This window comes from Phodopus roborovskii, unplaced genomic scaffold, assembly GCF_943737965.1.
Source record: "Phodopus roborovskii unplaced genomic scaffold, PHOROB, whole genome shotgun sequence".
In the NCBI taxonomy this organism is placed as follows: Eukaryota; Metazoa; Chordata; class Mammalia; order Rodentia; family Cricetidae; genus Phodopus; species Phodopus roborovskii.
In genome coordinates, this window is record NW_026126460.1 from 21,125,223 (window position 1) to 21,139,102 (window position 13,880).

Here is a 13,880-nt window from a genome sequence, read left to right on the forward strand (position 1 = left end):
GGCCCAGAGAGGTGACATGATCTGCCAAGGTCACACAGCCACCTACAGCAAAGGAAGACAGGGCCTGTGAGCCCAAATATCTTTCCATGACACCATAGTTGTGATCAGAAGGCAGGACAACCTGGCAGTACACACACCCAGCCTGGTGCCAGGGTACTGTGGGGCCCATACTGAGGGACAGACAAACACCTTACAGCCAGCTGTCTTGAGCAACTGACCTGACCGCAGCCTGACCTTTTCCAGTTGTCTCAGCTGGGCCAGCCTGGTCCAGGAGAGGGCGCCAGTGACCAGCAGGGGCCTGGCCCTTCTCTACCCAGGCCCATAGAGCCTTGGGATTAGTCAAGGTATACCCTCTAAATGGACACAGCAGGCAGGATACAAGCCATGTTCCAGGCCCCGTGCCAGGGCCTTTTAAATAGTTAATATTCAATTTAATATTTAATATAATTTAATACCATCACAACATAGGTCAGATCGTGTAGTTCTTCTCAAAACCTGGAGATGCCTTACCATTTTGCTGAGAATAAAAGCACGGTGACCCACAAGATGCTAGGTCATCTGGCTTTTTCAAGCTATGTGAGTCATTTTGTCCTGACTCTGTGTTCATTCCCTTCGACTTTGCTGGCCTTCTGGCTCTTTCTAGAATCCTGCAGGTACATCCCACATGGGCTGAAATGATCTGCACAGCATCCTTCCCTTCCTCATCCTTTCAAGACTGGCTTGAGACAGTATAGTCAAGACTAGTCTTGAATTCCCATCTTCCCGAAATGCTGGGGTTCAGGCACTCTGACCACCCTATTTTAAATCACACCCCCACCATGTTTGTATCCCATTCCCTGCTGAGTCATCTACACACTATTTCTGCCCTCAGTCTTTACATCTTCTCTGTTGCTCTGTTTGTCAAATGTCTGCCTTCTCCAATATAATCAACCCCAGGGACTGGCAGCTTTGTCTGGTTTTTCCATGGCTATGCTCCTGGCCGATGGAATGGTGCTAGCCTCATAGGAAGAACTCAAGAAACGTTTGCTGAAAGAACAAATACACCCCAAGTTTGGCTACAGATGCAGAGATGAGGAAACTGAGGTTTAGAGATATTAAGTGACTTGTTCAAGGTCACATGGTTCAATAATTTAACCAAGGTACTAGCCAATCAGCCAACACTTACGGACCATCTGCTGCATTCCCTGTATGGTGAGGCATGGTGTTAGTGGAATGGCTTTGGGTGGTAAGTTTTATGCATGTGTGTGGAGGGGATGGCGTGCAGGTGTGTACCACCCATGCATGCAGGTATAGAGGACAGAAATAGGTGTTTGAGTATCCTCTCTATTGCTCTTCACCTTACATTTTAAGATAGGATCTCTCACCAAATCCGGAACATCCTAATTCAGGTAGGCTGGCTGGCCAAGGAATCCCTAGGATCCTTAACATTGAGGTTAGAGGTATGGAATTTACATGACTGCTGGGGACCTGAACACCCACCCTCATGCTTGCACAATAAGCACTTTCTGACTGCGCAATCCTTCTCTGCTGATTATGAGCTTAAAAACAAAAACGAAGCAGTATCTGTTCCTTTGTTCTTGGTGTTTTGTGCATTATGCCTTCTCCCACATTTTAAAGGCCTTTTTAGAATTCAACTTACATTGTAGAGTTCAATTCATCATTGGAGGTTGGCAGGGACTGGTAGACAAGGTGTGGCTGACTACAAAGAGGATGCACACGTGAATATTTAGGGTGATGGGACTGCTTTGTATGTTCCTGGGCTAGCAAATACACAATTTCATGCATTTGTCAAAACCCAGGAAATGGCACATCACAAAGAGTCAGCTTTAATGTATGCAAACTACATGAAAAGTCATTCCCCAAGGCTCTTAATCTTTATGGACATAATTCAGTGTTTAAATTGTTTCTTCTGTACTGCGAGTCTGGGAATGCAGGCTCACGCTCACAAGCACCATTGCACACATGCCTGCCCCTTCTACACACACACACACACACACACACACACACACACACACACACACTTTTTCAGTTTCCCAGAATGAAGATGGCTCGTTTAACCGCCCAGCAAGTCAAGAATGCTTTCCCTCATCTCCAAATGATCCTGGCTTTCAGCTTTTCCCAGGGTCCATGTCTTTAGATCTCTTGGTCAGGTCTGGATTTCTAAAGGTGTGTGTGTGTGTGTGTGTGTGTGTGTGTGTGTGTGTGTGTGTGTAACCCCCACAAGTATGGACAAAAGGATCATCTGCTACAGCTGTAATCAGGCATAGCACTTCCTGCCTTCGGAATGGAGTCCCACATTTCAAGCCCTCCAAACCCCTCTTCCCCCGTGTTCTCCTGGTGGTGGCCCTCTGTCTCCACTGGCCTGGCTGCTGTTTGCTGCTGGTTATAATCCTAGCCAACTAATGCGTCTACAGGTGAGGGCAGATGTGAGAGGTCTGGTCATGACCTGGCTGGTAAAGGTGGGGTGTTGGTAGTAGTGGGTGCAGGACCAGCTAGAGGCCAAACCTCCACTGGAACTCCAGGGTATGGGTCTTGTGCTTACCAGCTGTCATGGAGATGCTGGGAGAGCCCACTGGTCCCTCTGTTCACCTCCACTGGGGCCTGTCTCTCCATGCACCTCTCAGACATCTCCTCTGGACCTTCCTTCTTCCTCTCCAGCAGCCTAGTGAGGCTGGGGAGCTGGGCTGAAGAAAGGAAGTGGGCCTGAGCCCAGGGGTAACTCGACTCCCCAGCTACAGCAGGCTGGGGGCAGGGGGGGGCGAGGGGGAAGAGATTCTTTTAGGCCAGCTCTGGCATTGGGGACACTGGGAAGAGAGAGAGAAGGAGCCTCATGGAGTCCAAGTCCCCTCCTCTGCTGCCCCCTCCCTTCACTGCTCATTCGCAACCCGAGCCGGGGGGCCTAAAAATAGTCCCCGAGGCGCAACCGCGGGCGGCCCTGGTGACCTTCTGGGTAGCACAGGCTGAAGGCGGGCGGGCAGCAGGAAGGCCGACCGCCGGCCCCACAGGACCCATCTCCTAAGGCACCATACCCCCCGGGGCGTCCCCCTGGCCAGCCAGTTCTAGCGTCCCACCCCCCCATCCCTCTAGCCCAGCTCACAAAGGCCATGCAGAAAGGCCGGGGCACGCGAGGCGAGGACGCCGGCACGAGGGCACCTCCCAGCCCCGGGGTGCCCCCGAAGAGAGCCAAGGTGGGGGCCGGCAGAGGGGTCCTCCCCACCGGGGCAGGGGTCGGGGCGCCGGTCTTCCTGCGGCCCCTGAAGAACGCGGCGGTGTGTGCGGGCAGTGATGTGCGGCTGCGGGTGGTAGTGAGTGGGACACCTCAGCCTAGCCTCAGCTGGTTCCGGGATGGGCAGCTCCTGCCCACACCGGCCCCAGAGCCCAGCTGCCTGTGGCTGCGGAGCTGCGGGGCACAGGACGCCGGCGTGTACAGCTGCAGCGCCCAGAATGAGCGGGGCCAGGCCTCCTGCGAGGCTGCGCTCACAGTGCTGGAGGTCAGAGGTAATGCAGAGGTGGGGCCTGCCTGGTGGGGCTGGGGACACAGGGGTAGAGACAGCGAACCAGGCCATGCGATGCAGGTTGCAGTCCCTCACCACCTTCCCAGGTGTCCAGTTTTCTCAGCTGTACCCACTGAAGGGCAGGTCAACAGGGAAAGTCTGTCCAGGTAGAGAGGCTTCCTACATGGAGGTCAGAGGTCAAGGGTCACCAGTTAATGGGCCTAGCCTGAGACCCACAAAGACCTCTTGGATGATAGTATCAAAGCTCTTCTAATCTAAGAGAGAAACCGTCTGGGGGCGGGGGGAATTGCTCTCTTCTGCTCCAAAGACAGACTTGAGACCAGCCCCTCAGACGTGTGTGTGCTTCTGAAGGGGCAAATTTCCCTCTCGGGGCGCACGGGAGGAGGATGGCCAGACCTTCCCTCTTGAAGATCAACACTTGGGATAAGGATGGTGTGGTCAGGGCCAGGCAAGGTGGAAGGGATCAGATGTGTATGAACAGGGTCCAGGGTTTCAGCAGCTGGAACTGAGGATAGACATGAGAAGTGGCTGCTTGAGAACCCGTGTGTGTTGTGTGTCTGTGTGTGAGCCTCAGGCATTTGTGAGTTGTGGGAGGCTCCGGACTCTGGTGGTGTTAATACAAATATGTAAGATGAGGGTGGATGGAGATGGTATTGAAAGCCTGTGGAACATATGACTACTAAGGTTCCCAGGTGAATGTCCAGAGGACATGCTCTGGGCTGGCTATTGTGAGGGTACACTGAGGCAGGAGATGGGCAGGAGCCTCACTCAGTCTTGTAGTATAGTCCTGGTGTAGCTGGCTGGTGGGGTTTCGGGCCAGGTTGATAGTCCTTGCGTCAGTTTGAGGGTTTCCTTTTCTCATTCTCTAAGCCCAAAACGTGTTGGGCATACCAAACTTTGAAAAATGGAATTCTGAGGAGTAGGTTTCATTTGGGAGCGATGCAAGACCGGGGCAGAGGGCAAGTATCACTGCTTTGGCCATTTGCTGAGAGACATCTCATTCCACTTGATGGTAGGATATGAGGGTCAATCTTTGGGACGTGGGGAGGACGTTCAGAGAGGAAAGACCCCAGGGTAGGGAAAAAGAAGGCTCAAAGTCGGAAGTACAGTCAGACGATGGTAGCAAGCTGCTCTCTCTGTCTCGGTTTCTCTCCCTAGCTTCACACTGCCCATTTCCTAGAGTCTTCTAGTGGTCACAGCGGCCAGGCCTGGCCTGTAGATGGCCAAGGGTGGCTTCCAATTGGCCTAGAAGCTGCCAATATAGACTTCCTTAACCTGAGGCTAGGGGCTGGAGCATGTTCTGGAAGAATTCTGAGCTGAAGGAGTAGATTCTTGCAGTTTTTATTTACCTGTTGTCTGGAGTAAAAGAAGCTGAAAACAGACTCAACTCAAAGATTAAGGTAGGTAAATTAGTAAGAATACAACTGGGAGGAGAGAGAGATGAGACCAGGAAAAGGAAAGAGAGGCAGAGAGTGGGGGTCACAATGCTTGTTAGACGTTGGACAGGTCCACAGAGAACTGCTGCTCCAAATGCTTCCTTGTACAATTAAGGGCAGTGTGGGCCCAAGAGGGGGGGGGGTCTACCCGAGGTAAGGGCTGCTCATGGTGTGTCAGGACTGCACATCCTGTTCGATCCTGGTGATCTTGGGGCCCTTCTACTACTCAAGACATTCTGAGGGCAGGAAGGAGGGAGAAAGAGAGAGAGCTTGTTCGGTGTCTTAGAATTAACTACTAATCAGTTGGCCTGGCCTGGCCTGTCACCTGTGAAGATGCAGGCTACCTCCAACCCCCAGGGATGTTTCCTTGCTGCTTTTGAACCAGGGTGGTGTAGTAGGCAGAGATAAGCCTGGACTGGACATACCTAGACATAGGGGTACAGTCTCCTGGCCGTCTTGGTGAACAGCAAGGGTTGGAGTGAAGAAAGGCCTTGAGTGCTGTGGATCTGGATTTAAGGCCTCTGAAGTTCACATTAGATGGGAAGAGGGGACTGAGCTGAAGCATGTCACCTTTGACAACACAGCCCAGATGTACAGATACAAGGTGACAAAACAGTTCGGGGGGGGGGGTGGAGTGGCTCTGGTGACGTTGGAGGGTTAACTAGATGAGTCTGGCTTCTGCTCTTCTACTGCCTATCCCTCAGATCCCTGCTCAGTGACAGTGCCTGGTCCAGGGAAGCTGAGCCAACAGCTCAGCATCACTCAGACTTCAAAGAAAACGCTCTTATTTGGAATCAACAGCACAAACATTCAAGGAACTTGAGGAAGCCAAGCAAGAACCTGGCTACAGAAGGAAGGAACAGTTTCCTGGCTATGATTGCTTTCTGGCTGGATGAGACAGGGTGATCTGAAGGCTCCTGGCACTCTAGAAGCCTGGGATGTTAGTTCAGGATGGAAGGGTCTTGGCAAGACCCTGAAAAACAATCTGCCACAGGGTGAGAGTTTTGTAAGATGGAAGAACTCAGGTGGTAAAGGCAAAAAGTTTAGGGTGTTGCAATAGGAAATAAAGGAGGGAAAGTGGCAGCAATTCAGGATGCTAGTAAAATCTTTAACATGTATTAAGGCATGCTATCTCATTCAATTATTTAATCTTCCAAACTCTCTGATAATTATTTGGACTTTATTACTATATAAGACAGCTGGGATTCCAACTGACCTAAGATTGAATGGCCAGTGAGTGAGGTAGCAGGGTTAGGTCTGGAAAGCTGGGTCTCTGAGTCTGGTCCTCATTGCCCATTCACAGAAAGAAGGTGAGGACTAAGTGAAGAGCTTTTCACCAGGTCCACCTGTCAATAGCCCACTCCTGCAGCCCACCGCTAACACATGTGGGCATTCTCTTTAGAAACATCTGGCTTCCATCCTTACATGGCTCTTTAGCAAGTGACCAGAACAAGTCATGCAGGCAGAACAAGCCCCCTCAGATCATGGGGCATGTGGCTTAGGAGGGCAAGGCGGTACAGAGCAGCTGAGAGAAGGGGCAAGCAGGGGGAGCTGGTAGGTGTTAGTTGAAGCTTTATAGAGATTGGTGTTAATCAGAAAGGCCAGTGGTTAACAGATGGCAAAGAACCATCAGGGTACTTGAAGGCATGGAAGAGAAAGGTTAGAGTTTAGATAGAAAGAGGGACAGTTAGGCCAGGAAAGGAGAGGAATACAGCAGAACCCCCCCCCCAGGAAGTACTGTTCTATAGTTACCGTCTTCCCCATCTAGACTTGGACAGCTTGTATAAAAAGCCATGAGAAACTACTGTGGAATTGGAAATGGGAAGAGTATCACCATCCACGTGTACATAGCACAGCAAATGCCAATCAGAGAGAGGAGGAGGGGCCAAAGCAGAATCATAGAGGAACTCTGGGAGGGGAAAGAAGACCAGAGAAGTGTCCCTCACTTTGCTGATCAGAGCAAGTCCTCGTTGAAGATCTGGGCAGAAGGGTGGATAGTCACTTCTCCCACAGTTTCTTGAGAATGAGCTGGGGCGGGCAGGACAGAGAGGAAGGAAAGGTTGGATGAAGGGGGCTGTTCTAGAAGATTCACCACCGTGCCTTACCTATTGCTCACCTGTAACCCATTTCTGTGTTTATAGGGTGTCTCCTATGTACCAGTTTTCTACCATTTTGAGTGCTTAGGGTACATAACAGGGCGTGTGTGTGTGTGTGTGTGTGTGTGTGTGTGTGTGTGTGTGTGTGTGTAGAACCAAAAGCTATGGACAAAAGCAAGGAAAGACAGACAAAATGAAGCACCATCCCCTGTTCAGTAGGAGAGCAACAGAGCAGGGTTAGAGGAGGGGCAGGCAGGATCTTTTAGTTTTTGCTGCTAAGGGGAATGCTGGCGGGGCTGAAATGAGAAAGTAGCAGAGTAGCAGAGATGCTCTGCCATGAAGGAAAAAACGGTGGTGGTGGTGGGGCTCTTGCTTCTGGTGATACTTCCCAGGCCATTCCTTCAGGTTGCTGCAGACTCAAGGCAGGAACACAAAATCCTGCCAGTCACTCTTCAAGCCCAGCTGTCCCATCACTCACGCCTTCTGCCCATTGGTTATTTTTGCTATGGAATGTGCCAGCCCCTCGGATTCTCCTGGGGAACAGGGGTTCATGTTACCCCCTCTGTCCACTCAGCTCCTCTATCTGTGAGATCGTGTGTTTAGGGGGTGTTCAGGGTCCTCTGATTGGAACTAGTATGGTTAGACAAGTGTGCCTTCTCAATGCACATTTCTACACATGTGTTTCCATGTGTACCATTAGCCACTGGTCTGAGAAACAAGGACACCTGTATGTAGCCAGAAGATAGCAGGCAGGATCTTAAGCCCCCCATATATGATGGTACATGCCTTTAATCCCAGCACATGAGAGGGTGAGTTTGAGGCCAGCCTGGTCTACATAGTGAGCTCTAGGCCTGCCAGGGCTATAAAGTGAGACCTTGCCTCAAAACAAAACAAAGCAAGATCATCATCATCATCATCATAATGGTGTATCTCAAATGTAAACAACTACAGGAGTCAGGTAGAAACAAAAAAACAAAAACAAAAAAAGAAAAAAAAAAAAAAAAAAAAAGAGGGAGGTGCTATTATCAGCAGTTGAATGTGTGTTGTCTCACCCTAACCCAAACCAAACTCATTGGGTCTGTCTCTGTATTCATTTCAGTGCCAACGTTTTAAAGCAATAAGGTCAAGAGACACACAGACAAACCAGCATGTGGTTCTTTATGGTATAATGGTCAATAACGTAGTCAGGGAACTCAGGCTCCCTCAATTTATTAGCCATGCAACCTGGGACAAGAAATTGCTTTGTGCCTCCGTCTTCTTCCTTACAGGGACTAAATGAGTTACTCACACAAAGTCCTCAGCACCGTGCCTACTGCAGACCAAGCAGGCAGTAAATGTTAATAACTAGTACTGTAGTCATAGCTGGTACTGGCACCACACCCATGCATTCTGGGATGAGGAGACCTGTAGTGATACCAGTTCTCTTAGCCTCGGCCACTTGTCAGCGGATAGGAATACTCCTGAGCATTTCAGACTCCTGGGGTTGTTTTGAATGAACTGTCATTTGTGAAGTGTCAGGCACTTGGCAAACGCTAATGAAACCTAGCTACATTATTATTAAGAAGGGAAGGTAGAACTTTGTTTAGACGCAGTGTGTGTGCGCCTGGTGCTGAATAAGGTGGGGAGGGCAGTGGGGGAACACACCAAAACTCTTGTGAGTAGCTCATTTGTGGGAATATGAGTTGACTTTGATTATTGAGGGTACTTAGGAGCACCACAGCCCGCGAAGTTTTGTGTGTGTGTATGTGTATGTGTGTGTGTGTGTGTGTGATATGGTGTGGATGGTGGATGGATGGGAGGGAAGCATCCAGAAATCCGAGCCCAGGAGAGGAAATCCCTTTTTTTTTTTACTGTCCTGAGAAACCCGAGTCCAAGTCAGCACGCAGCCCCAACCCAAGGATCTTTGTGCTGAGCATGACCTAGGCGCCCCCACCCGGCGCTGTGCTCGGAGGTGAGTTGGGTGCTGTCTGACAGTATGCCTGTGTGCGCATGTTTGCGGAGTACACTAGCGAAGATGCTGCTGACCTTCCATAGCCAGACTGCTGGAGGAAAGGGGATGCGGCCAGGAGGCCTTCTCTCGCTACCAACGAAAGTGACCTGACCTAGAGGCTACTGCATGCCTTTCTGTGCCTCAGTTTCCCCATGTGCCCAGGGTCCAAAAGGCAGATGTGGGATGGGGGTGCTGGCTGCCAGCGTCGGGAGTTGTTCCGTGGGAGATCTGGAAAGCAGACGAGTATTGCCCCAGGGTGGGTAGAAAGGCTGCAAAGGGAAGGGTCGCCAGGTAGGGCTCAGGCTGGCGGAGGAGGGGCGGGCTCTGGGCGCAGCCGCCCTAGTCTTACCCCCACCCCGGCTTCCAAGGCCCGGCGGCTCCTTCCGCCACCCGCGCCGGCTCCGGCCCGCTCCCCAGCTCGCCCCCGGCCCCGCCTCCGACTCCGCCCCGCCCCCGCCTGTCCCCTCCTCGCCCGGCCGCCGGCCCGGCCCCCTCCCCCGCCATGAAGAAGCTGTGGGTGAAGAAGCGTTTCCAGGTGAGGGCTCCGGGGGCGGGCGGCGCCGGGAGGGGGCAGGAAGGGCTGGGCGCCCCGAGGGAGGGCGGGTCACCGCGGCTGGGCCCAGGGGAGGGGGCGCTGGAGTGGCGCTGGCCCCACCCCAGCCCGGCGGAGGGCGACGGGCCGGGCACATGGTGGGGGGGCTCAGTGGCCAGCGACTGGAGAGCTCAGGCCCCTCCCCGTGCTGAAGGGCAGAAGCCCCCATCATCCCCAAGCCCCTTGACCCCTGGAGGCCCAGGCCACAACAGTCTCGGCATGCAGCGCCCACTGGCTTCTTTGCTATCTCACCCACATCCAGCCCTGGCCTCAGTCCCCGCCCGGCTTTTCCTGGGCCCCCTACTCCGCAGCCTTTCGGTATTCCGGAGATCTGAAAGCAAAGCGCATGGATGCACGCTGAGCTCAGTAAATTTCCCTGTCCTCTACGTACTGGGGCCTCCTTCCTGCATTAGCGAGGTGCTGGCCTTTAAGGGACCTTATCCTCTGCCAGCCCCTACCCTGCCTGCTTGACACCTATTTCAGGTATCTGCCCATTCCCGCAACAGCAATCTGTGTCCTCCGCCCTCCATCTCTATTCATTCCAGCGCCTCCACTCCATCTTCCCACAGTCATGCTGATTTCCATATCTCCTTCCTTCTGTCTCTGGGCGAGCTGCTCTGACCCCAGGCTCTGAGCCTCTAGCCCTTAGGAAGTACTAGGGTTTGCTTTACCGCCCTGCTGTTTCCTAGCTTTTCTTCCCTGGCTCCTCCCCAAAGCCCGGCTGGATAGCCTAGAGGAAGGAGAGCTGAGCCATTATGACTAGGGCAACCTAATGACTCTGGTCCCTGTGCCCTGGCCCCTAGTTTGAGTTCCTCTTTGATAATAGCAGATTGAAATGAGGTATATGGACTCAGGAACAAGCCTCCTCAACAACTCGTTCTGGCTTTTCTCTTTCAGAAAACCGGCCATTCCCGCCGGGCCTTTGGTCGACTTACCCATGGTGCGTGGACTTCGGGTTGCTGTAGCCCATGCCCATTTCTCTTGTTCCATGCCCCTTCATGAGGCACCACAGCCCTGAAGACAGCCTATGAGATGTGGAACCCCCTCCCCATATATCCATCCCCGAGAAAGACCGCTATTCTCTGCAGCTGAGAAAGGCCATAGTGTTCGGGAAGGGGCTCCCTAGCATACCCACCATGGGCCTCCTCTCTCTGTTGTCCATCTGTGGGACCAAGTGAGAAGCACTACATTGCCATGTTCTGGCAATGACTACATGGCCCCTGTTTGTTATGGTACTAGAAGGGAAACTGAGGCACAGAACATGAAAGGCTCTGGGATGTTGAAAAATGCCCAGGGATCCTAACCTAACCACAGCATTTTTTGAGAACCATTCAGTAGTAGAGAAGTTGTTGAGGAAGGTAGCTGCCACAGCACAGTGCAGACAGACGGCAGTACATTTGTAAGGAAGGGCCAACGTTCAGTGCGAAACCTGTAATAGAAGATGGGCCTGATGCCTAGCTCTAAGGAGATAGATCTGAGTCTGTGACTGGGCGTGTGTGTGTGTGTGTGTGTGTGTGTGTGTGTGTGTGTGTGTGTATGGTGAGAGTACCAGTAAGTGCTGAGGGTACCAGAATCACTACACATTTGAGATAACAACTTAAGCATATGGCTCCCCAGTGTTGGTACATTCTGGGCGTCTCCCTCCCCTCCACATCCAACAGAACATCTCTGGTATCCTTGGGCACCAGGGACCCCTATGCTCCCTATGTTCTGCCTGCCTTCCATGCCCCATCCCACAAACACTCTGATAACTGTCTGTCCACATCTCTCTCCTGCTGCTCCTATGGAAGCGAAGTTTTCCGCTCCTGCAGAAAGCAAAGTTACGGTAGGAAGCTGGCTCCTGCCCTAGCCCCTCATTCCCTTCCCCTACCCAGTCTGGGCTTTGCATCCTGCCTCAGTTACACCCTGATGCCTTCCGGCTGGTTTGGGTCCTGCTGTTGGTTGCGTGCCATGACAGTACAACTCGGAGGTGACTCCTCTTTGTTCCTGGGGTACCAGAACCTAAACTTTTGAACCCTGGAACTTAGGGCCTTGTTATGTGGGATGCTGCTATTCGAGACCTTAAGGTGTTATGAACATGGAGAGGGTGGAAGAGGCCCTGGTAAGCCATTAAGTGGGTGGGGGTGGCTTATTTGACAGGGTCCATGGAGGTAAGGGTTATCGTTCAAGGATGAGTGGTTCAGAGTTGGAACCAAGCCGTCATCATGGGAGGGACTACCTCAAGCATCCCAGGCTGGACAGGGGGGGAGGCAGGAGCAAAAGAGAGTAGACTGGGTCCTGGAAGCTCTCCCTGTGATTAAGATGGAACTTGCTGTGGGGGAGGCAGGAGGCGACTAGGGAAGAGTTGGAGGCATAGGGAGGAGGTCCTTGCCCACACAGACCCCTTCTTCTCCAGACTCGGAGACTGCTGAGGATGACATCAGCGATGTGCAAGGGACCCAGCGCCTGGAGCTTCGGGATGACAGGGCCTTCAGCACCCCCACGGGTGAGCTTTCTGGGTGCTTCAAGAGCAAGCAGACTGGCTTCCCACAAAGGGTGCCTCTGTCTCACGGTGCTCCTTTCTTTAGGGGGCTCTGACACCCTTGTGGGCACCTCTCTGGACACACCCCCGACCTCCGTGACAGGCACCTCAGAGGAGCAAGTGAGCTGGTGGGGCAGCGGGCAGACGGTCCTGGAGCAGGAAGCGGGCAGCGGGGGTGGCACCCGCCCCCTCCCAGGCAGCCCAAGGCAAGCACAGACAACCGGGGCCGGGCCACGGCACCTGGGGGTGGAGCCGCTGGTGCGGGCATCGAGAGCTAATCTGGTGGGCGCAAGCTGGGGGTCAGAGGATAGCCTTTCGGTGGCCAGTGACCTGTATGGCAGCGCGTTCAGTCTGTACAGAGGACGGGCGCTCTCGATCCACGTGTAAGTAATGGCCTCACCTGGGCCCACACTGTCTCATCTCACTATGCTGCCCCTTGTGCTGCCCCATCACTGCCCCGTTAGCCCCCATCCAGTCTCCTCTGCCTCATCCGTCTCTGTGCACTCCATTCCCCACTGCTCCCACTCCTAGCACTGGCTACTCTCTCTTTCCATGCCACTTCCTCCTTTGCCATCACCACCCACGGGCCTCCTGCTCCCACCTGTGCAGGCTCACCGTGCCATCTTCATGGTCTCGTGGACCCCTCGTGGACCCCCTCGGTCCCTTCCTCTTCTCCCCTAAGCGTTTCAGCTCGTCAGGGCCCCTCTCGCGCCTCGCCCATGTAGGGCTCCAGTTGTCCCAGGATCCCCCCCCCTCAGGGGCCCCCTCCGCGCCTGCTGCCTCAGCAGCTGCTGCCTTTTCATCTCTCTGCACATTCCTGTTCCCATGTGGGCCTTTTTCTGGGAGGAACAGAACCTTTCTGCACGGCAGCTCCCGGGAGAGCAGGAGACAGCAAGGGAGCAAGACAGCACCCAGGAGAGAGAAGAGAGAGAGGTGGTCAGGGGCAGCTGGGCCAGGCGGCCTGTGGAGGACACCGGGAGGTTGTGGGTTGTGGGGAGGCATCAGCGGGGCTCAGAGATGAGGAGGGGGTGGGCATATAGAGCTGGGGTGGAGGTGGAGGGTTGGAGTAACAGTGGCAGGGGCCGTGGGGTGATCTCATGGACAACACCTGAGGACGGGTCCATGACTGGCCTGATGGGGGTGATGACACGTGGAGGTGCTGGGGTGAGGTAGTGAGGCCATTTTTGGAGATTTAGGGGATGGCAGAAACAGGAGGGGGTGCTGTAGCAGAAGAGGGGAGTGGCTGACAATAGAATGGTGTGTATTTGGGGAACCTAAAAGGGGCTTGATCTGTGATGGGTGTGGGTGTTGGGTAGACATGGACGATAACAAGGGGCTCTAGTGTGTTTTTAAGAGTGTGGTTAGAGTGGCTAGTGATGGGCAGGGGAGAGGCCTAGCTTGGTCCATGGCAAGGGCCTAGGGAGCTCCTTTGGCTTATCTTATTGGCGGTATCAGGCACTCCTTCCCTGCCTTTCTTTCCCAGGCTCCAGCCTGAGCCTGGAGTTGCTATGGCAACTTCAGAGGAACCCATTTCCTTAGTGATATCTATGGAACAGAGTGTGGCCTGGAGCTGTGAGCTGCCAGCAAGAGGTCTGCTCTGCTGTCCCCAATTTCTCTCCAGGCCTCACCTAGTTCCCTGAGACCATTCCTTAAGGACTCTGCTGCCCCTCCCTCACAGTAGACTGCCTTGTGGCTGGCATCAGAGGCTTTCCTCCTTTAGCCCCTCCCCC

The 13,880-nt window shown here is 53.5% G+C and overlaps 1 protein-coding gene across 1 annotated transcript in view; it reads left to right on the forward strand.

The window, feature by feature from the left end:
• Window positions 1-2,973: 2,973 nt before the first annotated feature.
• The window catches only part of Speg (striated muscle enriched protein kinase), a 55,243-nt gene continuing 44,336 nt past the window's right edge, over window positions 2,974-13,880 (forward strand). Inside the window, exons 1-3 of the mRNA XM_051190516.1 lie at window positions 2,974-3,498; window positions 12,025-12,114; window positions 12,197-12,533. Coding sequence (XP_051046473.1) covers window positions 3,105-3,498; window positions 12,025-12,114; window positions 12,197-12,533 — 821 coding nt within the window. The 5' untranslated portion in view covers window positions 2,974-3,104. The remainder of the gene's footprint in view (window positions 3,499-12,024; window positions 12,115-12,196; window positions 12,534-13,880) is intronic.